The 18,569-nt window shown below is 39.0% G+C and overlaps 1 protein-coding gene across 3 annotated transcripts in view; it reads right to left on the bottom strand.

Annotated features, from left to right (window-relative positions):
* CTDSPL (CTD small phosphatase like) overlaps positions 1-18,569 on the bottom strand; it is a 77,327-nt gene that overhangs the window by 13,789 nt on the left and 44,969 nt on the right. Inside the window, exons 2-5 of one of the 3 annotated variants that reach the window (XM_027733441.2) lie at positions 16,984-17,138; positions 10,259-10,291; positions 6,953-7,006; positions 3,739-3,840 (exon numbers count right to left, since the gene is read on the bottom strand). In XM_027733441.2, the coding sequence (XP_027589242.2) occupies positions 3,739-3,840; positions 6,953-7,006; positions 10,259-10,291; positions 16,984-17,138 (344 nt within the window). The remainder of the gene's footprint in view (positions 1-3,738; positions 3,841-6,952; positions 7,007-10,258; positions 10,292-16,983; positions 17,139-18,569) is intronic. The other 2 variants (XM_027733445.2, XM_027733446.2) reach the window with 2 other exon arrangements.

Below are 18,569 nucleotides of genomic sequence, written 5' to 3'. Positions count from 1 at the left end.
TTCCATCATCTGCAGCTTGGAAATGGCTGAGACAGAGCTGCCAAATACAATTTTAACATGACTGATTAACAGACAATATGCTCCATGGATAAGAGCCTAGAACGAGGGCTGGGAGCAGTCTGGTAACTGGTGTTACTAAGCTAAGGCTGGAAAACGTCTTCACTCAGCTCTACTACACTTGTACAGACCTTCCCACCTGGTTTTCTGGATCAGACTGATCTCAGGAACCACCAAGAAGACGCCCCTGAAGAATCTGTGAGACTAGAAACAGACTTCAGACCTACTCAGGGGGGCAAGGGGGTGCCAAGAAAGCAGAGAAGCAGCCGAGGTAAAGAGCAGATCACAAACTGGTGAGCCTCAACAGGTGCTCTGTGAAAAATGGTGGGAAAAGAGAATCCTGCAGCATGAACCTGACAGCATCACTTTGATCCCATTCCCTGGAGAAACAAGATTCTCACTGCACTATGACCAAACCTTCCTACGAGGAGAGCAAAATGACCGCAGGAATTTCTATGGAGGGCAACACCCTCTCTCAGGAGCAAAGTAATGAGGAAGATGGTTTGATCTGACACCTGGAAGTGCTGGGTCAGAGGGCAAAGGAGAGGCTGCATGGAATCTACTCATCCTGACCAACCAGTATTGGCAACCAGACGCTGGAGCAGATGATGCTGGAAAACTCTACCCTGCCGATGATCCCTGTGTGAGTATAACCTGAAGATTTCCTCAAATACACACAATTCAATCCAGATTTTTTTTTTTTAGCTGACACTGAGCAATTTCCCCTTTCTGCTTCGGGAAAAGACAGAGGGGAGGCTTCCATCTGTTCCCTAAATGGAGCCCCTCAGATAGAGGGGCAGCATGTCCAACAGCCACAGAAAAAGTACACAAAAATGTTCTGAAGCTTCACCTTAAAAAGAAACCCAAATGAACTGTCAATAAGCCTCAGCCACCAGTTTTCCAGTGGGTGCCAGCTCCCTGCAGACTTTGAAGAGGCTTGCACACACTTGAAGAATTTATATATGCATGACTCCCTTAAGCAAGAGAAATACTCTGCAGCAGCAGAAAAAGAAGAGGTCACTGCAAGCTACTGAGGTTTTGAAATCCACTGATAAAACTACAGCTTTTACAAAATTTAATCCTAACAGTAGCTACATCAACCAGATGTCAGAGAAAAGCACATTCTGTTTAAACAACTTCCATTTTTTTCCTAACAAATAAAAGCTCACCCTTAGACTTTGCAACACTGACCAAACCACTCTTAACTACATATTTGCTTCCTCCACTTAAATTTCAGGTACTATGTTGTTTTCTTGTTGGCACAAGTGATAAGGAAAGGGAGTATGGACTGGGGTTCTGTGCTTTCTCATGGTGGGGAGAGAGGAGGAAAGTCTCCCAACAATTTGCTGGATGAAGGTTTCTGGGGTTGTGCACGTGAAGCACGTACGTGCCTCCAGCGGGAACCACAGAGACAGAGCCTGAAAGGAGACAACGTATTTCCACTGAAAATCTTCAGTTAGAACTGCTTCTGTTTTAATAAAAAGTCAGCATTTTAAATGTTCTGAGAGTGTTTCACAGCCAGTTTTGAATACGACTGCATTCCAGACTTGCATGTGGTTTAATACATTTTACACAAAACCGTGTTTACATCTCCTTGATTTAAAAATTTATTACTTTTGCTTCTATTATTGTTTCTATGATGGGAATGATAACTATCCTGTCTATCTATTCCTTTTTTACTCTTGCCAAGGAACCCCAAACTTTATTCCTTTAATATGCACCTAACATGAAAGACTAGTACCTCCTTAAAGCTTCACAAATATGCAGGGGCATAAAACAGATGAGAATTACCCTCCTTCAGATGTTGCTGCTTTCATAAAAGAGCACTTTAAATATTCTGCCTCTCTGGTTGTGTTAAAAAAAACATGTAATCTGCATTTGAAATATGAAGCCCATTTCATAACAGAATTACGAATTCTGTTATAAACCCTTTTTTGTACTAAAAATCACAAATTTATGTATGCTTTTCCAGCTTTTAAGTGGAGACCTGCTTGGTTAGAGCAGACATGTTTTAATGAAAAAAAAACCACCAAAAATACCCCCAAAACCCCACAAACTAAAAGAAATTGCAGAAGTAACTCGATTATCCAGGTAGAGCAGGGTGCACAGAAGGGTTCAAACCCCTGTTCTGCTGGAACATATTATTTTTGATGATAATTAATGGTCTTGATTCAGTTGAAGTATTTCCCTTTCTGAAACAAAACCCAAACAGCACCACTGGACAGTGCCAGCCACTGAACAATTAAAGCCATTTCCTCCAACACTTGGTTTTCTCTTACACACCCCCCTCACAGGGTTTTATATTAAGATATAAATATTAAGATAACACACCTTTGTAACCATAAGACTACTACTGCAGAAACTCCAACATCTGCCTAACACTACTGACCTCACACAAAAATGGAACAGTTTTCTTTTCCTAACACAAAAAATTATTCAGTGCTCATCATTAAGTAGAATAATAGTTTAATTTTTTAAATATCTATTTAATATCATTTAAATGCCCATTAAATATAATTTGAATGTTACCCACAGCATTCAGAAAGCAAACCTGTATTTCTACCTTTCAGATAACACTAAGCCTAAAACTTCATTATTATTATTATATAAATTTAGATTTTTAAATTCAGCTTTCCCTCCCTACTTTTGATTTTTGGTAAAATGGGATGGCATGCTTCCTCCCTTCCCAATCCAGCCGTGTTTCTCATCTCCCTGAAAAACTCCCCAGTGCAAGCTCAGTCTGGGTACAGAAGACAAATCTGGCACTGAGGTTGAGGGGTTCCTGTGCACCACACCATAAACTGTTATATACCATCAGGCACAATAAAGTCAGAGAAAAATCTTAATTTCAGTTTGAGGCAGAGGAGTATTTGTTCTAATATCTCCATATAAGGTTTTCTTTAAGCCAACAAAGACAGCCTGTTGCCAAATTCTAACCACAGCATGAATTACAGTTTGCATTTTAAATGCTGGCAACTAACTAGTGAAGGATTAAAAAGTGGTGTTTAAGCCAGCAGTGAAAAATGGAGTGCAACAACTAGAAGAACATGAAGGTAGTAATTTTAGTTTGCCAGTAGTAAGGTAACTATTAATACTCATAAATTCTCCAATCAATGTATAAAACCAGCAGATGCTTTATCATGTATTAGGTTTGCTAATCAGAAATGCTGTCAGTACTCTGAGCCAACGGATTATTCCTGAAGCCTCCCAATTTCAGCACTACTTAAACAATCGAAAAATACCTCTACTTCCACCACCTGCTGAAATCTGAGGGGTTATAAAAGTTGCTTCTCAAAGGTGACTGATTCAATAGCAACAACTAAATGGTATTTGCTTTCTTGCTCTGAGAACTATATATCAAACCCATATTTCCATAGCAACACATTTTTTATCTGTTAAAATACAGGTTCTTGCTGAAATACTTAAAGCCATGAAGTCAATACCTACTCCAGGCCTTGTTGCAGCCAATGTGACTGTCTCAGAGTCAAAACATAAAAAAAAATATGTGTGTCCCTCCCCTTACAGCTAAATTAGGATGAATAACCATAGAAGCAGCAACGAGAACTCCCAGGCATCCTGGGAGAGCCTGTAAGACGAGTTCAAGTGTTAAGAGGTTTAACAGTTCCTGCAGCATTCACTGACAGATTAAAGCTGCAAGAGATCACTTTTGAATTTACTTACCTTAAATGAACTGTGCACTAAAGTTTCATCTAAATCAATGACCACACACTTCTTCCCATAGTCTGATGCTGTCAGTTCTGGCAGGAGGTATTTAGCTGGTGGCTAAAAACACAAAGACAAGAGGAAGACAACAAAAAAAAGTAAAACCTCTATCCAAGGGGCACTCTTCTGTCAACATTACTATTCTAGCAATTACTGGGAGCTGGAATACATGACTTGAAATTCAATGCCTTTCTGGGATCATCTCAAGTACACATATGGAAATTAATGGTTCATGCAATTGCAATACCAATACAGACTTTTTTAATATTATTTTTTAAACGAGAGGTTTGTTTGGAATGACCTCCAAAGCACTGGAAATGAAAGTGGTAAAACATCATCACTGGCTAAGAAAACCCAGGGAGAAATAAGACATTTGATACAAAAACATCTTTTCGTAGTGACCCCTTCTCCTAATGCCTGGTTTTGGTTGCTGTTGTTATCCTATTCCCAACAATGCCATTTCCAGCCATATCAGGCTGAGGGACATTTACACAAATCGTTATTTCTCTTTGCCAGGAAAGGTGCTAAAGTGGAGGAATCCATCCTGAAGGGAGACAGCATTATTAATTTTTATCTTCTGGGACATGTCTTCACTTTCATTTGCACCACTTGTGAGGGCACTGACCAAATTTCATGTGGATTATGCTCCCAGGCAAGGCATTAAAACTGCAGTAAAGAACCTAAACTAGGCTCTTGTACAGCATGCTGCCCTTTCTGAAAAATGGTACCAATTCCTTGAATTGACAATTTTTCTGAAAGCAATGCAGACAATCTCATATTCTTTGGATTGCTCATTTCCCACTTTAACACCCCAGTTAGCAATAAAATTATGGTTACTTTAGATTTTAGCACTGGATACTTCCTGAAATAACAGAAGTGGGAGAGAAAGCTTCCATTTGGAGCTGAAACACTGCTGCCTCTCAAAGAGGGTTTTTTTTTGATGAAGGGAAAGGATTAGTTTTATGGAAAAGTGTCAACAGGGAGAAGCTCAAGACTGAGAGGAAATTAAATTAATTTAAAATTGGGTACAGAACTCTAACTTCATTCTTTTGCTACCTTTTTATCTGTTCATGCAGTGTAAGGATGCATCTATCGTGGTTTTGTTCCTTTCAGCAGCCCTTTGGAGAGGTGCTGGCAGGGATCTGAGGCCACCCCTGTGCAGGTGACACACAGGTTGAGTCAGACACCTCCACACACCCTCTGGCTGCCAGGACAGATCATCAACCACTGACTGAATTCAGACCTTAAGCTGACAGACACTGGCCAATGATGCCTAATAAGTTCTTGTTTAGAGGAAGCACCTAACAAATGAGATTCTGGACTTAAATAAGTGTCTTTAGCTAAAACAGACGTTCTTGGGGCATTTTTAGGAGTGCTCACTGCAATTGATTAAGTTCCTTACAATTAACGACGACAACAGTTCCTTCAGCTACCAAACTGGAAGCTGCCTTGTGTACAAGCCACTTGTCTCAACACATTTTCTCTCAGCACAAATCTAACAACAACCTTCAAGAAAAAACAACTTCTGCCTAATGCCTGTAATGGACCCAATCCATCACAGTCACCCAACCAGGCTCAAATTTATAGGACACCCTTTCTAGGTTATATAGACAGTCCCACAACTGCTTCAGCTCAAGCTCTGCTTGTTGGCAACTAGGGCCAGACCTAAAGAATTTTAGTTTCTCACTCCTTGACTTCAAAGCCTAAAAGGTATTTAGCACCCCACCTCAATTTTTCACAGCAAGGAGGATCCAAATTTGCAACCTGAACAGACCAAAAGGTTACTGAAAGAAAAATCCAACCCATTTAAAGACAATAATCTTCAGAACCTGTGTTTTGATAGTGATTTCTTGTCTTTGAAGATGCAAAAAAAGGGAGGAACATCCCAAGAAACCTTAAGCATATTTTTTTCTTTTTAAATAATAGTTCAGTTCATTTTTGTACTCTTAGAACTGTATCTAGTTCAAATTTTTGACTACATTAATCTGCACCAGCAGTTCAAAGCCAGAAATTCCTTCTGCTATATGAATTCTTTATCAAACTGAAAATACCTATAGCTATGAAAAATATATGGGAATATTCTTCCATATAAAATTATGCTATGAAAAATAGGAGCCCTGTCTTATCAAAGATATCTTTAGTTTTTTTATCTGGAAACTGTTATGCCTGTCATCAAGAAAAGGATGGACATCTATCAGGGACTGACTACAAAATGTGATAACCTGAATTCCTTGACTGCATCTGAGACAATCCACGCCCATCTTCTTCAATCACCTGCACCCTCTGCTTTCTCAAAAGCAGTGATAAGAGTTTCTCTCCCTTTTCAGTATTGCATTAAGAAATAATGTGCAGTTATTGACCTAACTTTACCTAACAAGACTAACCCTCAAGGTTTTTCCTGGGGAAACACCAAGCCTCCTACAAGCTTTGGCATCTTGGGTTTGATCTGATCCAGCTTCCCTAAGTTCACACATTTGAAGTTCAAAAGAAATGTGTTTCCATTTCACAACCTGTGTCTCCATTGCCCTCAATTGTGAAAACACATCTGCACCCCTGATAATCTAACAGGGATAAGGAAACTATTCTGGAGCTGAAGTCACTACAAGTTGTGAGGCTGCTAAATAGCTGGTGTAGGACTCTGGAGCACGGACGACATTTTTGAGGCTTTAGGAACTTAAAGGATTTGTTTGTAAAGTATCAGTCCATTTGTTTTGCTGTTCAAGCTTTCTGATCTAAAGCAATTTCCACATGCCAAGAGTAGCAAAGCTTTGAGGCAGAAACAAGCATTACTCAACACTGTATTTTAATTTCTTCATTAACAGAGACATATCCGAGAAGAGTTCTAATTACCAGATTTCCACCATAGTTAATAGTTATGGATCTTTTATAATTTCTTTTTTTTTCCCCCACATAGTAGCTTTAAAGACATCTAAGATGATTAAGAATATTTAATAGTGGCTAACAGCAACTCATATTTACTATGCAATACTCTCTGAAAGGCTGCAGACTTCCACAGAACTCAGCAGAAAAATAACACGTGGTCTCTCAGTACTGTTAAGTCCTAGCTTGGTCTTCAATTCCAACAAGACATAAATTGTATACAAGTTAAACTAGTCACTGTTTGGGATTTATGCATTCCAGCCAGGTCTCATGGCTGATCAGCTCAACAGACCTTGTAGTGAAACGACTGCTGCACTGCTTCAGTCCCGTGGAAATAGTATATTCCCTAAGAAAAAAAAAAAAAAAAAGGGGGTGGTGGTGGCAAGAGAACAGGACTTTTGGTTGAAGCATAAACAGCTGGTCAACACAAATCTTTCAGAAATTTACTGTATAAAACAATCATCAACTTTCTTCCCTGTAGGCCCATATTTCCCACAGAGACAAGTATCAGAATTAATAAGCCCTTTTTTGTTTCCTACACTGGCAATGTTGTCGAGCCTAAGTGCAGCACACTAATTCACTGTTCGTGTTCCCTTCAACTCACACTCTGGGTTGCCCTCCACAGAGTTAACAGCTTCTCCCAGCAATTACACAGAGAAATACTCTTACAGAAGATAAATGATTTCTACTTAGAACACAGCTGCCAGGAGATGCCAGTTCCTGTTATGGAACAGGCAGTTCCCAAAATTTCTTCTATAAGTTATAACAAGGAGTTGTCTAAATGTACGTGAGGACAAGTGAAAATCCCAGTGATAAGATTTAACTTCTGCAGGGATTCTGAGGGATAATTCTGGTACCAATCCTTACCAGTGGTATTTTATACTGAACAACTATTCAGGATGTTGCACGAGTGTGGCTTCATATTTCCATCTACCTCTTTGTTCAAAAGAATTAAAAACAACAAAGCTGCTATGGGTCTACTTTGATTTAGGGGTTGGAACTAGATCACCTTTAAAGTCCCTTCCAAACCAAACCATTGTATAATTATATGAGATACAAACAGGATGAAGTTCATATTTTAAAAACCCCCAAAGTAATGCTGGTTCTATTTTCTGAAGAATCTAATCTAAAGCTGGAATCTTTCTTCCTCAGCAATTACCTCTATCAATAACCAAGCAAAAAATCCATATTAACTCAATTAACTTTAAATTAATTGCAATTAATACAGGACAAATCTGCTTAGCAGAAGATCTCTTTCAGCATTGCACGTACAAATGCATCGAAAAGCAACACAAAACGCACATAAAGCAATGGAAGTTTTCAAACAGGTGATCTCAGCAGACAGCCAGGTTTTATACAGGCATTATAAAGCTCCAAAAATCCTCCTATTTTGACTGGAGGTTTCCACTTGAAAGTTTATTGAGTGGGGGAGTGGACAGAGCACTTTTCAGAGTCACTAAGGGGTTCTCTAAGCACTTGAAGTGATGACATTTGCAACGAGCCTCGTAAAAAGTAAATGTCCACTTAATTGTGACCAAGCTCACTCTGTGTTTAGAAGATTTTCCTCCTGGTTTGTATGAGCCACACAGTTCAAACAGCCCAGTTCTCACCCCTATGTAGCAGAGCATCAAGAACTTCTGCCTTAATGGGTCTCAAACACACAGTTCAGATTTGTCTCAGAGGGACCCACTGGACAAATAGCCCTTGGAAGACTGCCAGAGAAACACTAATTTTAGGTGGTTTTTTTCCTAACATAATGCTGCATTTTCTTTTCTACCACTTTCTCCACGTGCAGCTCACTTGTGCCTTTATTTAGATGATGACATACTAATGCTGGCTGGGCCCTGTCTGACAGCCAGGAGCACTGTGATACTGGAGAGTAAATGTCACACAACTGCCCGCGGGCGATGGTTGCTTGACAACACTCCCAATGTCCTGCTGGAAGGAGCATCAGATGGCACCAGGGAAGGGGAATTAGTGTGTTTTAAAGTCACCTGCTCGCTGAGAACTCTACGTCATGACTGCAGAGATAAGTTAATTTTACTGCCTTATTAAAGTGCTGGGAATATAGGTTGGCAAAATTACAGTTGAGCTTAAAAAAAAAAAAAAAAAAAAGGAGGAAAAAAAAGAAATCCCTTCTTGAATCATTCATTTCCCTACCAGTACCCAAATCTAACAGAGCACTGCTTTAACACTGCAAAGACAATGTCCTAACAAAGCATCTCATTTCACTGCTGTACCTGTCAGAGCTGTACTCATTTATAATTTCAAAATTTTGTTCTCTTTGAATTCTTTTTCTGTTAATACCTACGCTCACTCTTAGCAAAGATTTTATTCCAGGTCAGAGCACAGCCAGAACATGTTTCGTGTTCAAATAACTACCAGCAGAGCAACAACAGTCACCTAACTGAATTTGGCAGGTATGTAAAAAGAAAAGTAATTCAGGAATCTGTATTTTCATCCATCCAAACTTTTCTATTTCTAGACTTGCATACAGATAAATTCCATGCGTGTACATGCGTGTGTATTCAGACACACAAATCTATGCATGAGCCATATTACAAATATCAGGTAAGAAACAAAAAGTAATTCCCAACAGTTCCTAAATCCAAGAAAAACTGGTGAGAGAGGGAAGATGTGCACAGACACAGTGAGCTCCTGACACTTCTGCTCTGCAGCACGGACAGGGTTCTTACAGGGGGTTTTGTAATGTTGGGCTACATGGGAAGGAAGGGAAAGAAGAAAAAAAATGGCATCTTGGGGAGTATCCAGGTCTTTAAAGGCTACCAAATATCTCAAACAAGAGGGCTGGGTCAGTAACTCCGCACATCAGCACTGCTATTTTCTGGAAAACTCTGCATAATAAAGTATTATAAACAGCAAAGGAGCTAAAAACAAAAAAGTATTTTCAGATTTACAAAGCCTAAGCCTTCATCCTCATTGGAAAAAAAAAGCAAAAAAGAGCAGCTTTTTGACCAAAAAAGGTGAAAACTAATTAAACTAAAAGCTTCAGTTTGAAGAACTTCTTTTTTTCCCTTCCTTTTATTTAGCCTTGAGAAATAATTCAGATGCCAAACAGCATTCCAAGTTTAATCCAGGCAAAATAAACAGAAATACTAAGGCCCATAAAACAGCGGCTGATACCAAGAGCATCATCTCAAACAAGGGCAGTAATGCAGCTTTAGTCAGTTTTCCTGAAGTGACTTGTTTCAAATAAGTTTCACAGTTTCTAACTCTTCCTTTCAACTGGAATACTGGGAAAAATGAGAGGAAAAGGTTTTTGTAACTGTGTCTCACATAGTGGTGATGAGTCACCTTTTGCCTCTATTAAAATAAGTAACTTCAACTTTTAGAGCACTTCAAGCATTTCCAAAATGGTAAAAATTCAGATGAAATCCACATAAAACCCAAACTCTTCTTTTAGTCCCTGTGGAACACATGCAGTTCAATTCATCTCTGAGTATACAACATCACAGACAGAACATAAAATCCTTTTGTTAACATGCAACACAAAACAGACCTGTTAGACTGCAACATAAGATGAAACAAAGCAAAAGTTATGAAAATTATTAAAAGAAAAAGGGATAAAAATACATACACTTGGTATAGGCATGACCTGCATCTGGTCACCCTGGGGAAAAAGAAAAAAAAAAAAATCACTGTAAGGGTAATGGCTTTTAAAGGGTAGAACAAAGGTCTGGAGCAGTAAATGTAGCACTCAAACATTTTAAACCAAAAGTTCAAAGTATTCAAGAAACCAGGGTAAAAAAAATAAAAACAAGGTCTTGCATTTTAGTTGCTGGAATGATCTGTTAGTACACTGGTATTTATGATTTTTAGGAGACTGGACTGGTAAAACCCATGCTATGATTAATAAGAGATGGCAATTAGAAAGTACCTGTATTTACTGTAACTTTTTCAGCTTTAAGATCTACTAATGGGTATATTTGTCAGTTTTCACTGCAGCAGCAAGAGGCTGAGCCAGACCTTGGTAGCAGGGCAGAAACCCACTCCTTGAACTGAACTTCACTTGAGACAACCGACTCAGAAAAAACAGCATTTTTGCCCAGGCAATATAAAAACTAACCCAAGAAATCTCACTTTCTTCACCCAGAAAGAGGCAACAGTATCAGAGCTCTTCCCATGGCCTCGCTTTTTGTTATGTACTTGGGAGAAGGCAAGAAAGTCTTGGCCAGATTGACTTCTTCTTCCCTTCCTGGGTCCTGATATACAGAGACAAGGACAGCCCCAAAATGGAGAAAGGCTGGTCACAGGGTCAATGACCCAAATACGTAAGGGATTGTGGAAAATGGGGACAAGTATTTGCTTTTTGGTAGCCACAGTACAAAAAAAAAAAAAAAAAGGAAGCTGATCCTTCTAGCATAGATATTTCTTAGGTAGGTGATTTAATTCTTGAATACTTGGACAAAAACAGAGGCTCTGACTTCCAGCAGAGCAATTACTGAAAGAGCTGTTTTCAACATTAGCATGGCCTCTTCCAGCTGAAGAAGTCTTGTGCTTACTTGTTTTGATGTCTTACTACAGTGTTGACACATCTCTGACAAACAGAAGTAATTCAATATTAAAGTCCTCTTTTTTTAGTGCTAAAACATCAGAAATTTTTACTGAAGTTCGACCAAAATCCTGAGAAGCTGAAGAAGCAACTAGAGAGCAGCAACTACCACGAACTATCAAAACCTTTGCACTAGTAAAAAGTACCAATGATTTCTAGAAAAACACACACATAAACTGGCAAGAATCCAAGTTTCCCTCAGGGCAACAGCAATAAGAAAAGAAAAAGATTATAATTCAGTACGTTGATGTTCTGTTAGCAGAACTGACTTCCATGGGAATCCAGAACTGAAGCTGCTACAGGACTTGCATTACTGTTTGCTTTATTTTTCTCACAGAATTTCTTAAATAAATAAATAAATAAATAAATAGATAGATAAATAAATAAATAAATAAATAAATAATAAAAAAGTAAGTAAATTTCCTAAGAGGAACTCTAAAAGAACCTCTGCAAACATCAAAAAGGTAAAGATGAGAACAGCAAAAAACAAGCAGAAAGATAATTGCACGAGTCTGCTGGGAAATTGCGAGTGCTCACCAACAGGCAAATGTTTTTTAAAAACAAGCCTGCTATGGGAAACTTCTTAAAAGTGTCCTGCATCATTTCCTAATGCTTTGGAACAGGAAGGGGAATAGGTCATACCGGTATCGTTTGAAATACATGACAGATGGACTGCATTTGTTGAAGGCTTTCCACGAGCTCCTCGTGTTGGGAACAGGACAAAGCTGTTCCTAGAATGCCAAAATTTCCCTATTGTATCGCTAAAATAACCCAGGGACTGATTTGTCCAACCATTGAAATCAGGGTTGTTTCTTTTTCACGGCACACTATATACAGATGAAATGATAAATCCTATCTTTTCCCTTAGCTGTGTAATTTTGGTTTAGAGACACAACATTTCCAGCACCATGTCGTTCATTAATGCTGTCTGTGGTCCTGTGTGGGACCAATGAGCACCAAGTGACAGGTCACATTATTTTGCCTTTTTTTTTTGAGAACAGTCTGTATTCAAAGATAAGGAGCTGTTTTATTTTAGAGAAAAATCTGTTATTTTGATCAGCTTCATCATATCCATTTCTTTAACACAAAACGTATCCTAGACCACGACAGGTTCTTTAAAAACAGTAATATAGTTGCTATTGGACTCTTTCATTGACTTTCAATATCAAGCTTTGTCTTTTAACACAGAGGACTTTTTGGGAGGCAAAGAAGGTCAGACTGAGTGACTAGTGAGAGAGGAACCAAGCACAGCTATGTAGAGGGGGGTTTGTTTTCTAAACAGATCTTCCATACCACATGTTGATGTTGGCCAACAGAACCAAACATCAGGAACTTTCTTGCTCAGATCAGCAAAGGTTAAGCAGGAGAAAAAGTACTAGGATTTACATTAATCTCAGTTATCTTCTTCCACACTGGAGAGTGAGACTGGCTTCCACATCTGTTCAGAAAGCACGTCACTGATGGTCTCCTCCTCAAAGAGAGCTCGTGCTGCTCCTCAAGGTCTCCTCAATGAAGGAGATACTACTTTGCCCTCAAGAACGTGCTCCCTACAAGCTCTTTTTCTCATTTTGCTGGACCATATTCATGTGGGATAGAGAAGATCCTTTTTCCTGTACTGTGTTAAAAACAGATTCTTGAAGCAGAGAACAGTGTTGGAGACATGACCATAGGTCATCAAAACAGCTTTCCAGCATCACCTTGGAAGATGATGGTGCAGCAAAAAGCAGTAGGGAGAAGGAACTCTGACTTTTGTAGTCGTTAGGATGGGTGAGGTGGGAATGCAGTTACTGGGAAAGCAGCAGGGGCAGCTGCTGCCCCCAGAATAAACCTCCTCCTAATTCTGTCTTCTTCCCTGTTGAGTGTGGATCAAGACCTTCTCCTCTACTCCAACAAGTATAAAAAAAACTTCCCTCATTCATACTTCATCTCGTTAACACGAGCCATCTGCCTGATTTGGATCTCACTGTGAAACAAAAGCAAGGATGACTCCAGTGGAAGTGGGTTGTGAGTGAAATGGCAAAGTGCCGATAGACTTGTCAGAGCTGCCTCACCCACCAGGGCTGAGAGCAGAGGGAACAAAAAGCTATTTTGCATCTAGCTGTTTTCACCTCTCTCTATCTGGATCCCACTCCTTGAAGCCTGAGTGAATGAAATCTGTTATCTGCAAACACCTCAAAACTCAGATAACAGACTTACCCCAGAAGGAAAAAAACTTACATCCAGAAGCACGCCCAGAAAACGCACAAATTGAGTCAAGTTGCCAACAGAAGAATAGGAATTAAGACTTGAATTTATTCAGAAGAAAACAAAAAACAATTCCCCTCTTCCAACACTCTGGCCTCTAAACAAAAAAATGTGGCTGGAAGGTGTTGGGGAGCTGCCTGCTGCTGAGGAGGCAGGAAAAAATTACCAAGGGTTTCATGAGGCTGAACATTGTGTGCTCCCAGTGACACATCTGGCTCAGCATCCAAGCTGCAGGCAGGCTGATATACCCACTGTCACAGACATTACATCTCCACAATACATCTTCGTGCTGTGCTAAATAGCTGCTGCATTTTAAGAAAAACAAATATACCACAGTTTCAGTAAATACAAGTTATTGTTGAAAAAAATGTTGTATTGAAACTTTAGAGACAGAATGGACCATTCATTACCAGTATTAGAGTCACACTTGGACAAGCAGCTGCTCTGTGAGGAGAAGGTTTAAAAGTGAACTCAATACTTCAAAGAAGTTTTTGGGCTTTTTTTTCCCCCTAGCAGAACAGAAGTCAGTGCTGAAAAAAATTGTTTATTCAAAACCATGCTTAATTTGGGGTTTCTTCCAATCCTATGAAGAAGTGACATGACACTTGACATGTCAAGCATCATCAAGTCACATCATGAAGCACTGATTAATCTGAAGCACTGATTTCATTTTTTCTAGTACAGCCAAATAATAATAATAATAATAATAATAATAATAATAATAATAATAATAATAATAAAATCACACAATGCAATTACTCTGAACAAAATTTCACAACTGTGTTTGCAATTACTTTATAGAATACTCTCCCCTGCTTTCCTTCCTTTTGAACAGGTCAGCATTTAAAGAATCAAGATTCCTGATTAGAAGGGAGTCAGCTTGTCACATCAACTTCAGGTTCAAGAATATGCCAGAAGCAACACAGAACAAACACTGAATTCCTCTGAAACCAGCAGTTGTCCTCCCCACTCCTTCCCTTCCTCTGAAGTCTTTATCACCAGTTTTCATGTAACAACTCCACTGAACAGTAAAGACAGAAGGAAAGTACATCCAAGCCATTTTATATGAGTTTCTAGTGGTAACTGTTTCTTGAGCAATGTTCTTTGTCCATTTTTGAAGGAAAGGGTCACAACACATGAGCTGACTGGGCCATGGCCAGGGGTGAACTGTGATGTGGTAATTAATTTATAAAACATACAAATCAGATAGCAGATATAAGTAAGTGATCATTTGAGCAGCAGTTCAACAGAATTCTAACCTGGCAATAAGAATAATGCAAAAAAGACCTTTGATTTAACAGCAGAGGGGTTTAAGCATGTGTTGTCAACCTTTATTTTTTTTCCTGAAACAGGTAATTTGGTCATTCCTGGACACTTAATTTCACCAATTTAGAATCCAAAGCCCACTGTTGCATGTACTTTCCCCCATTACTTATAATTTCTGAATCCAGACAAGATGCTCAGTGTAACTCCATCGAATTCAAGCAGCCTGCACAGTTCTAAAACAGCTCTCCTGGCAAAAAGCACCACCCTGACAGGGTAACAATATTCAAACATACCCAAGTCTTCAACGCTCTTTTTCTTTCTTTAAAGAATTTCTTATTTACACTGTGTTAGTACTCAATAAAAACAGCACATAAAAACATAGACAAAGCTTATTAGTCTTTAATACTGCATTTAAAATAGCCATGTCACAGACTTATTTTACACTGAAGAACCACCTAAAAGTTCAGCTGTATTTGATTTCTTCTACACAGGTTTGAGTATTTCTTCAACAAAAGTTTGAACTCTCTTCAACATGTTCCTTCAATTTTTTAACTCTCTTAAGTTTTAACCCTGGTAATTCTATGAATGCTTCTCTTCCACATACTCCTTGAAGTTTTTCACTCAAGTTTTAATCTGCTAATTCTACGAATGCTGTGATTTGTGTCTTGGTCTTGTGTACAAGTGTTGCACAGCTCCAAAACTGCTACACTGAGGCAGAAGAGTAGAGATGGAAACTTGTGTGAACACGAGCCAATCACTCACTCGAGGCCTAAGATTTATTTAGAAAATAATTAAGTGTTTTAGAAAATACAATCTGGAAACTACCGACTCCAGACCATTTTTACTCATGTTTTCTGTAGCAAAAATAAACTTTGTTTTATGTTTTTCTTTCTAATGAACTCCCATTCTCTCTCAGCTGTAGTTTTGCCAGTAGTCTCACTTCAGCCTACTTTCCATTCCCCAGCACAGTGGAAAGGGAAATTTTATTAGTTTCCCACTCCTTTTGTTTCTCAGATGAATGTGTGTGCACATGCTACACACTACTCAGCTTTCCCTTCAGCACATCCAGGCTGGATTTCCCTCATTTCAGTCAGAATGTACCTTGGCTAGCAGAGTAAGTCTAAAAATACATGTACAATTCCTCCTCTTGGCAGAATTCTTAGGGCACTTCACCTCTGCTTGAGCAGTTTCAGCATGAACTGCTCCAGTTCAGACTTCACCTCCACACGTACTCTCAGTCTCCATCACTTTAATCTGCTTTCACCAAGCAGTTCCTCTGCTCTTTCTCCTGAGCTTTTCAGAATTCAAACATAACCAGCAAAATCCAAGCCAGGATAAAATGGACTGGACAAAGGTGGGTAAGGAATCCGCTGCATCAGACATGAAAAATTAGGTGAAAAGCAGGAGGGTATTTCTGTGATCTCCATTTCTGCTATTATTCCCCACCATGGATACACCTATATCTCCAATTTCAAAGTCCTGGAAAACTGTATGGGAAAGATGGCACTCCTGTGTTTGCCATATTGAACTGAAATTCTTCAGTTCATAAGACAAACGCTCTCAGTGTTATCAGAATTAAAAAGAACATATAGAATCATTATGTGATTCTATGAATATGGCAAAGCAATGTAATTAATTACTAGAATTCAATCAAAGTAACATTTTGCTGTCACACAAAATGCTTTGAAGTGCTAAAATTTCTATCAGTTGATTTATTAGGTAAACAAAGCTTAATAATACGGAAAAATGGCCAAAAGCTGATAATTCTGGATTCAGCATGTATTAAACAGAAGTGAACTGCTTAGGGAAAAAGGTCCAAATAATGGTTCTCCCTCTTGTCGATTTGGTTTTTTGTCACTAAAACCCTTTCTAAGTGATATTTAAAAGGTTCCACTACGCTCCAGTGGACACATTTTAACCTTCCTGTAATCAGGAAAGGGAACCAAAGCCAGAGACAACTCAGCAGCTGAAATTTTATGAGAAGTCTACTTTCTTGTAGTGTCTTAAGTCAGGTTTTAAATGTTGTTTGCTTATAAAATTAATACTGCCAACACTGTCTACGGAAATAGTGCTTTTAAACTGCAGCTGAATAGAAAACATTAGCAATTCACTATCGAGACAGTAATTTTTTTCTCTAAATCGTAACAGGTTTCCCTCAGGTTAGGACAAACCTTTGGGAGCAGAGTTAAACCTTGGTTACAAAAGAGCCGTATGACAGCAAAATAAGATAAAATCCTGACCTTCTGAAGTCCTCCATTCTCCTCCACCAAAGGAGGCAGAGCACTGGTGCTATTGGTAGATGGTGGTTCGACATTGTAGTCACGAAAGCAGCAGAATAAGGTGCTAAAGATACTTCGACTCCTCTGCTTCTTCAAGCTGATATTACATTGGGACACTAGAGAAAAAAAAACACACACAGCAGAAAAATAAATTCATGTATACAGACCTGGTTTTCCAGACCACAACAAGTGCATTTAAGACGTATAGTTATTATACTCAGAAGTCTTCAGCAAGATAATCCTACAGAGATTCTCCATCATGCTGAGACCCACTTCCAAATCAACACATTTTTCCCTTGTTAGACTCATATGGTGATGTCAGCCCACTACAGTCATACTGAGACAGTACACTGGGAGTTTTCCAAGTAATATCCAAAGCAAATAATGTAAATACACACAATAACTTGCTGCTAAAATGTGTCTCTGGACTGAGGAAGCAGAATATCTAAACCAAAAGAAAACCACTAAACGCCTGCTGATGCCCGGGCATAGTTTCCATCCAAACACAGCATCATGTGTGGAACATTTAAAACCTCTGCAAGGGTCAGGAAAAGCTCTGAGATGTTTCTGAGTTTCCTCTGTTACTGTTTGACAGCACTGCTGGAGGACAAAAAGACACAACACAGAGGCAGTGCTGGGAGCTGCACCACTGGCTGCAGGAACAAGGCTGCAGAGGGTGTTACTAAATAAACAGGAGCCCTGGCCTTGCTTTTCAACTTGTTTATTGGTCCACTAGGATTGAAAAAAAATACTAGCTTGGTAAAAAATTACATACAGATCACTGAAAGCAAGTGTAGCATTTTTAAAGACTGAAAACTGTAGATAAAAAGCAGTTTGGAGGAAAGAAATGCACGTAGGACATCTGGGGATTCCCCTCAGATTCAAATTCCTGAGAATTAAATCTTGAATGCACATTAAAATAAAATGGAGTAATACAGAAGAGTTTAAAAAAAGTTTTAGAGTATTTTAAGTAATATTTCATTTGACCACCAAATATTTTAATGATCTGTTGTTATACTTCTAGGTATTACCTACCTAGAAGTATTTGTTTCCTGTGCTGGGTAGAAAACCAAACACTCCCCCATCCCAAAGTAGGGTGAGTGGAATTCTCAGTGAGTCCCATCACACACATCAATATACAATTCTCCATCTTTCCTCCCCTCTCAGATTATTAGAGGACTGCCACATCTACCGGAATGTACAAATATATCAACACAAATAACACAATTATTAATACACAAAGAAAATTTCACTGGAAGAAGGAGCTGTGTGTGGAATGGAACTGATCTCCCTGGAAGACCTGAGGGATGGATTCCATCATGCTCTGAAGGTGTGCAGGTTCACACGAGTGCTCTGACAAGAAAGCCACATAGAACAGATTCTGAATGACCTTTCAAGTACTCTCTGAAAAGAGAAACTAAATCTTCTGATTTTGTAGGCCCAGCATAAGTTAGACATCCAGACTTCCACCTCTAAAAGCACCTGCGAGGTGTCCAACAGGTCCAACAATGATTTTCTGATCTCCATACAGTCTGTATTTGTGGCCT

The sequence above is a fragment of the Pipra filicauda genome, unplaced genomic scaffold (genome assembly GCF_003945595.2).
Source record: "Pipra filicauda isolate LSUMZ 115617 unplaced genomic scaffold, ASM394559v2 scaffold1_size10287979_pilon, whole genome shotgun sequence".
Lineage (NCBI taxonomy): Eukaryota > Metazoa > Chordata > Aves > Passeriformes > Pipridae > Pipra > Pipra filicauda.
The sequence above is the reverse complement of the archived record's forward strand: the minus strand, read 5'-3'. Positions and strand labels throughout refer to the sequence as shown.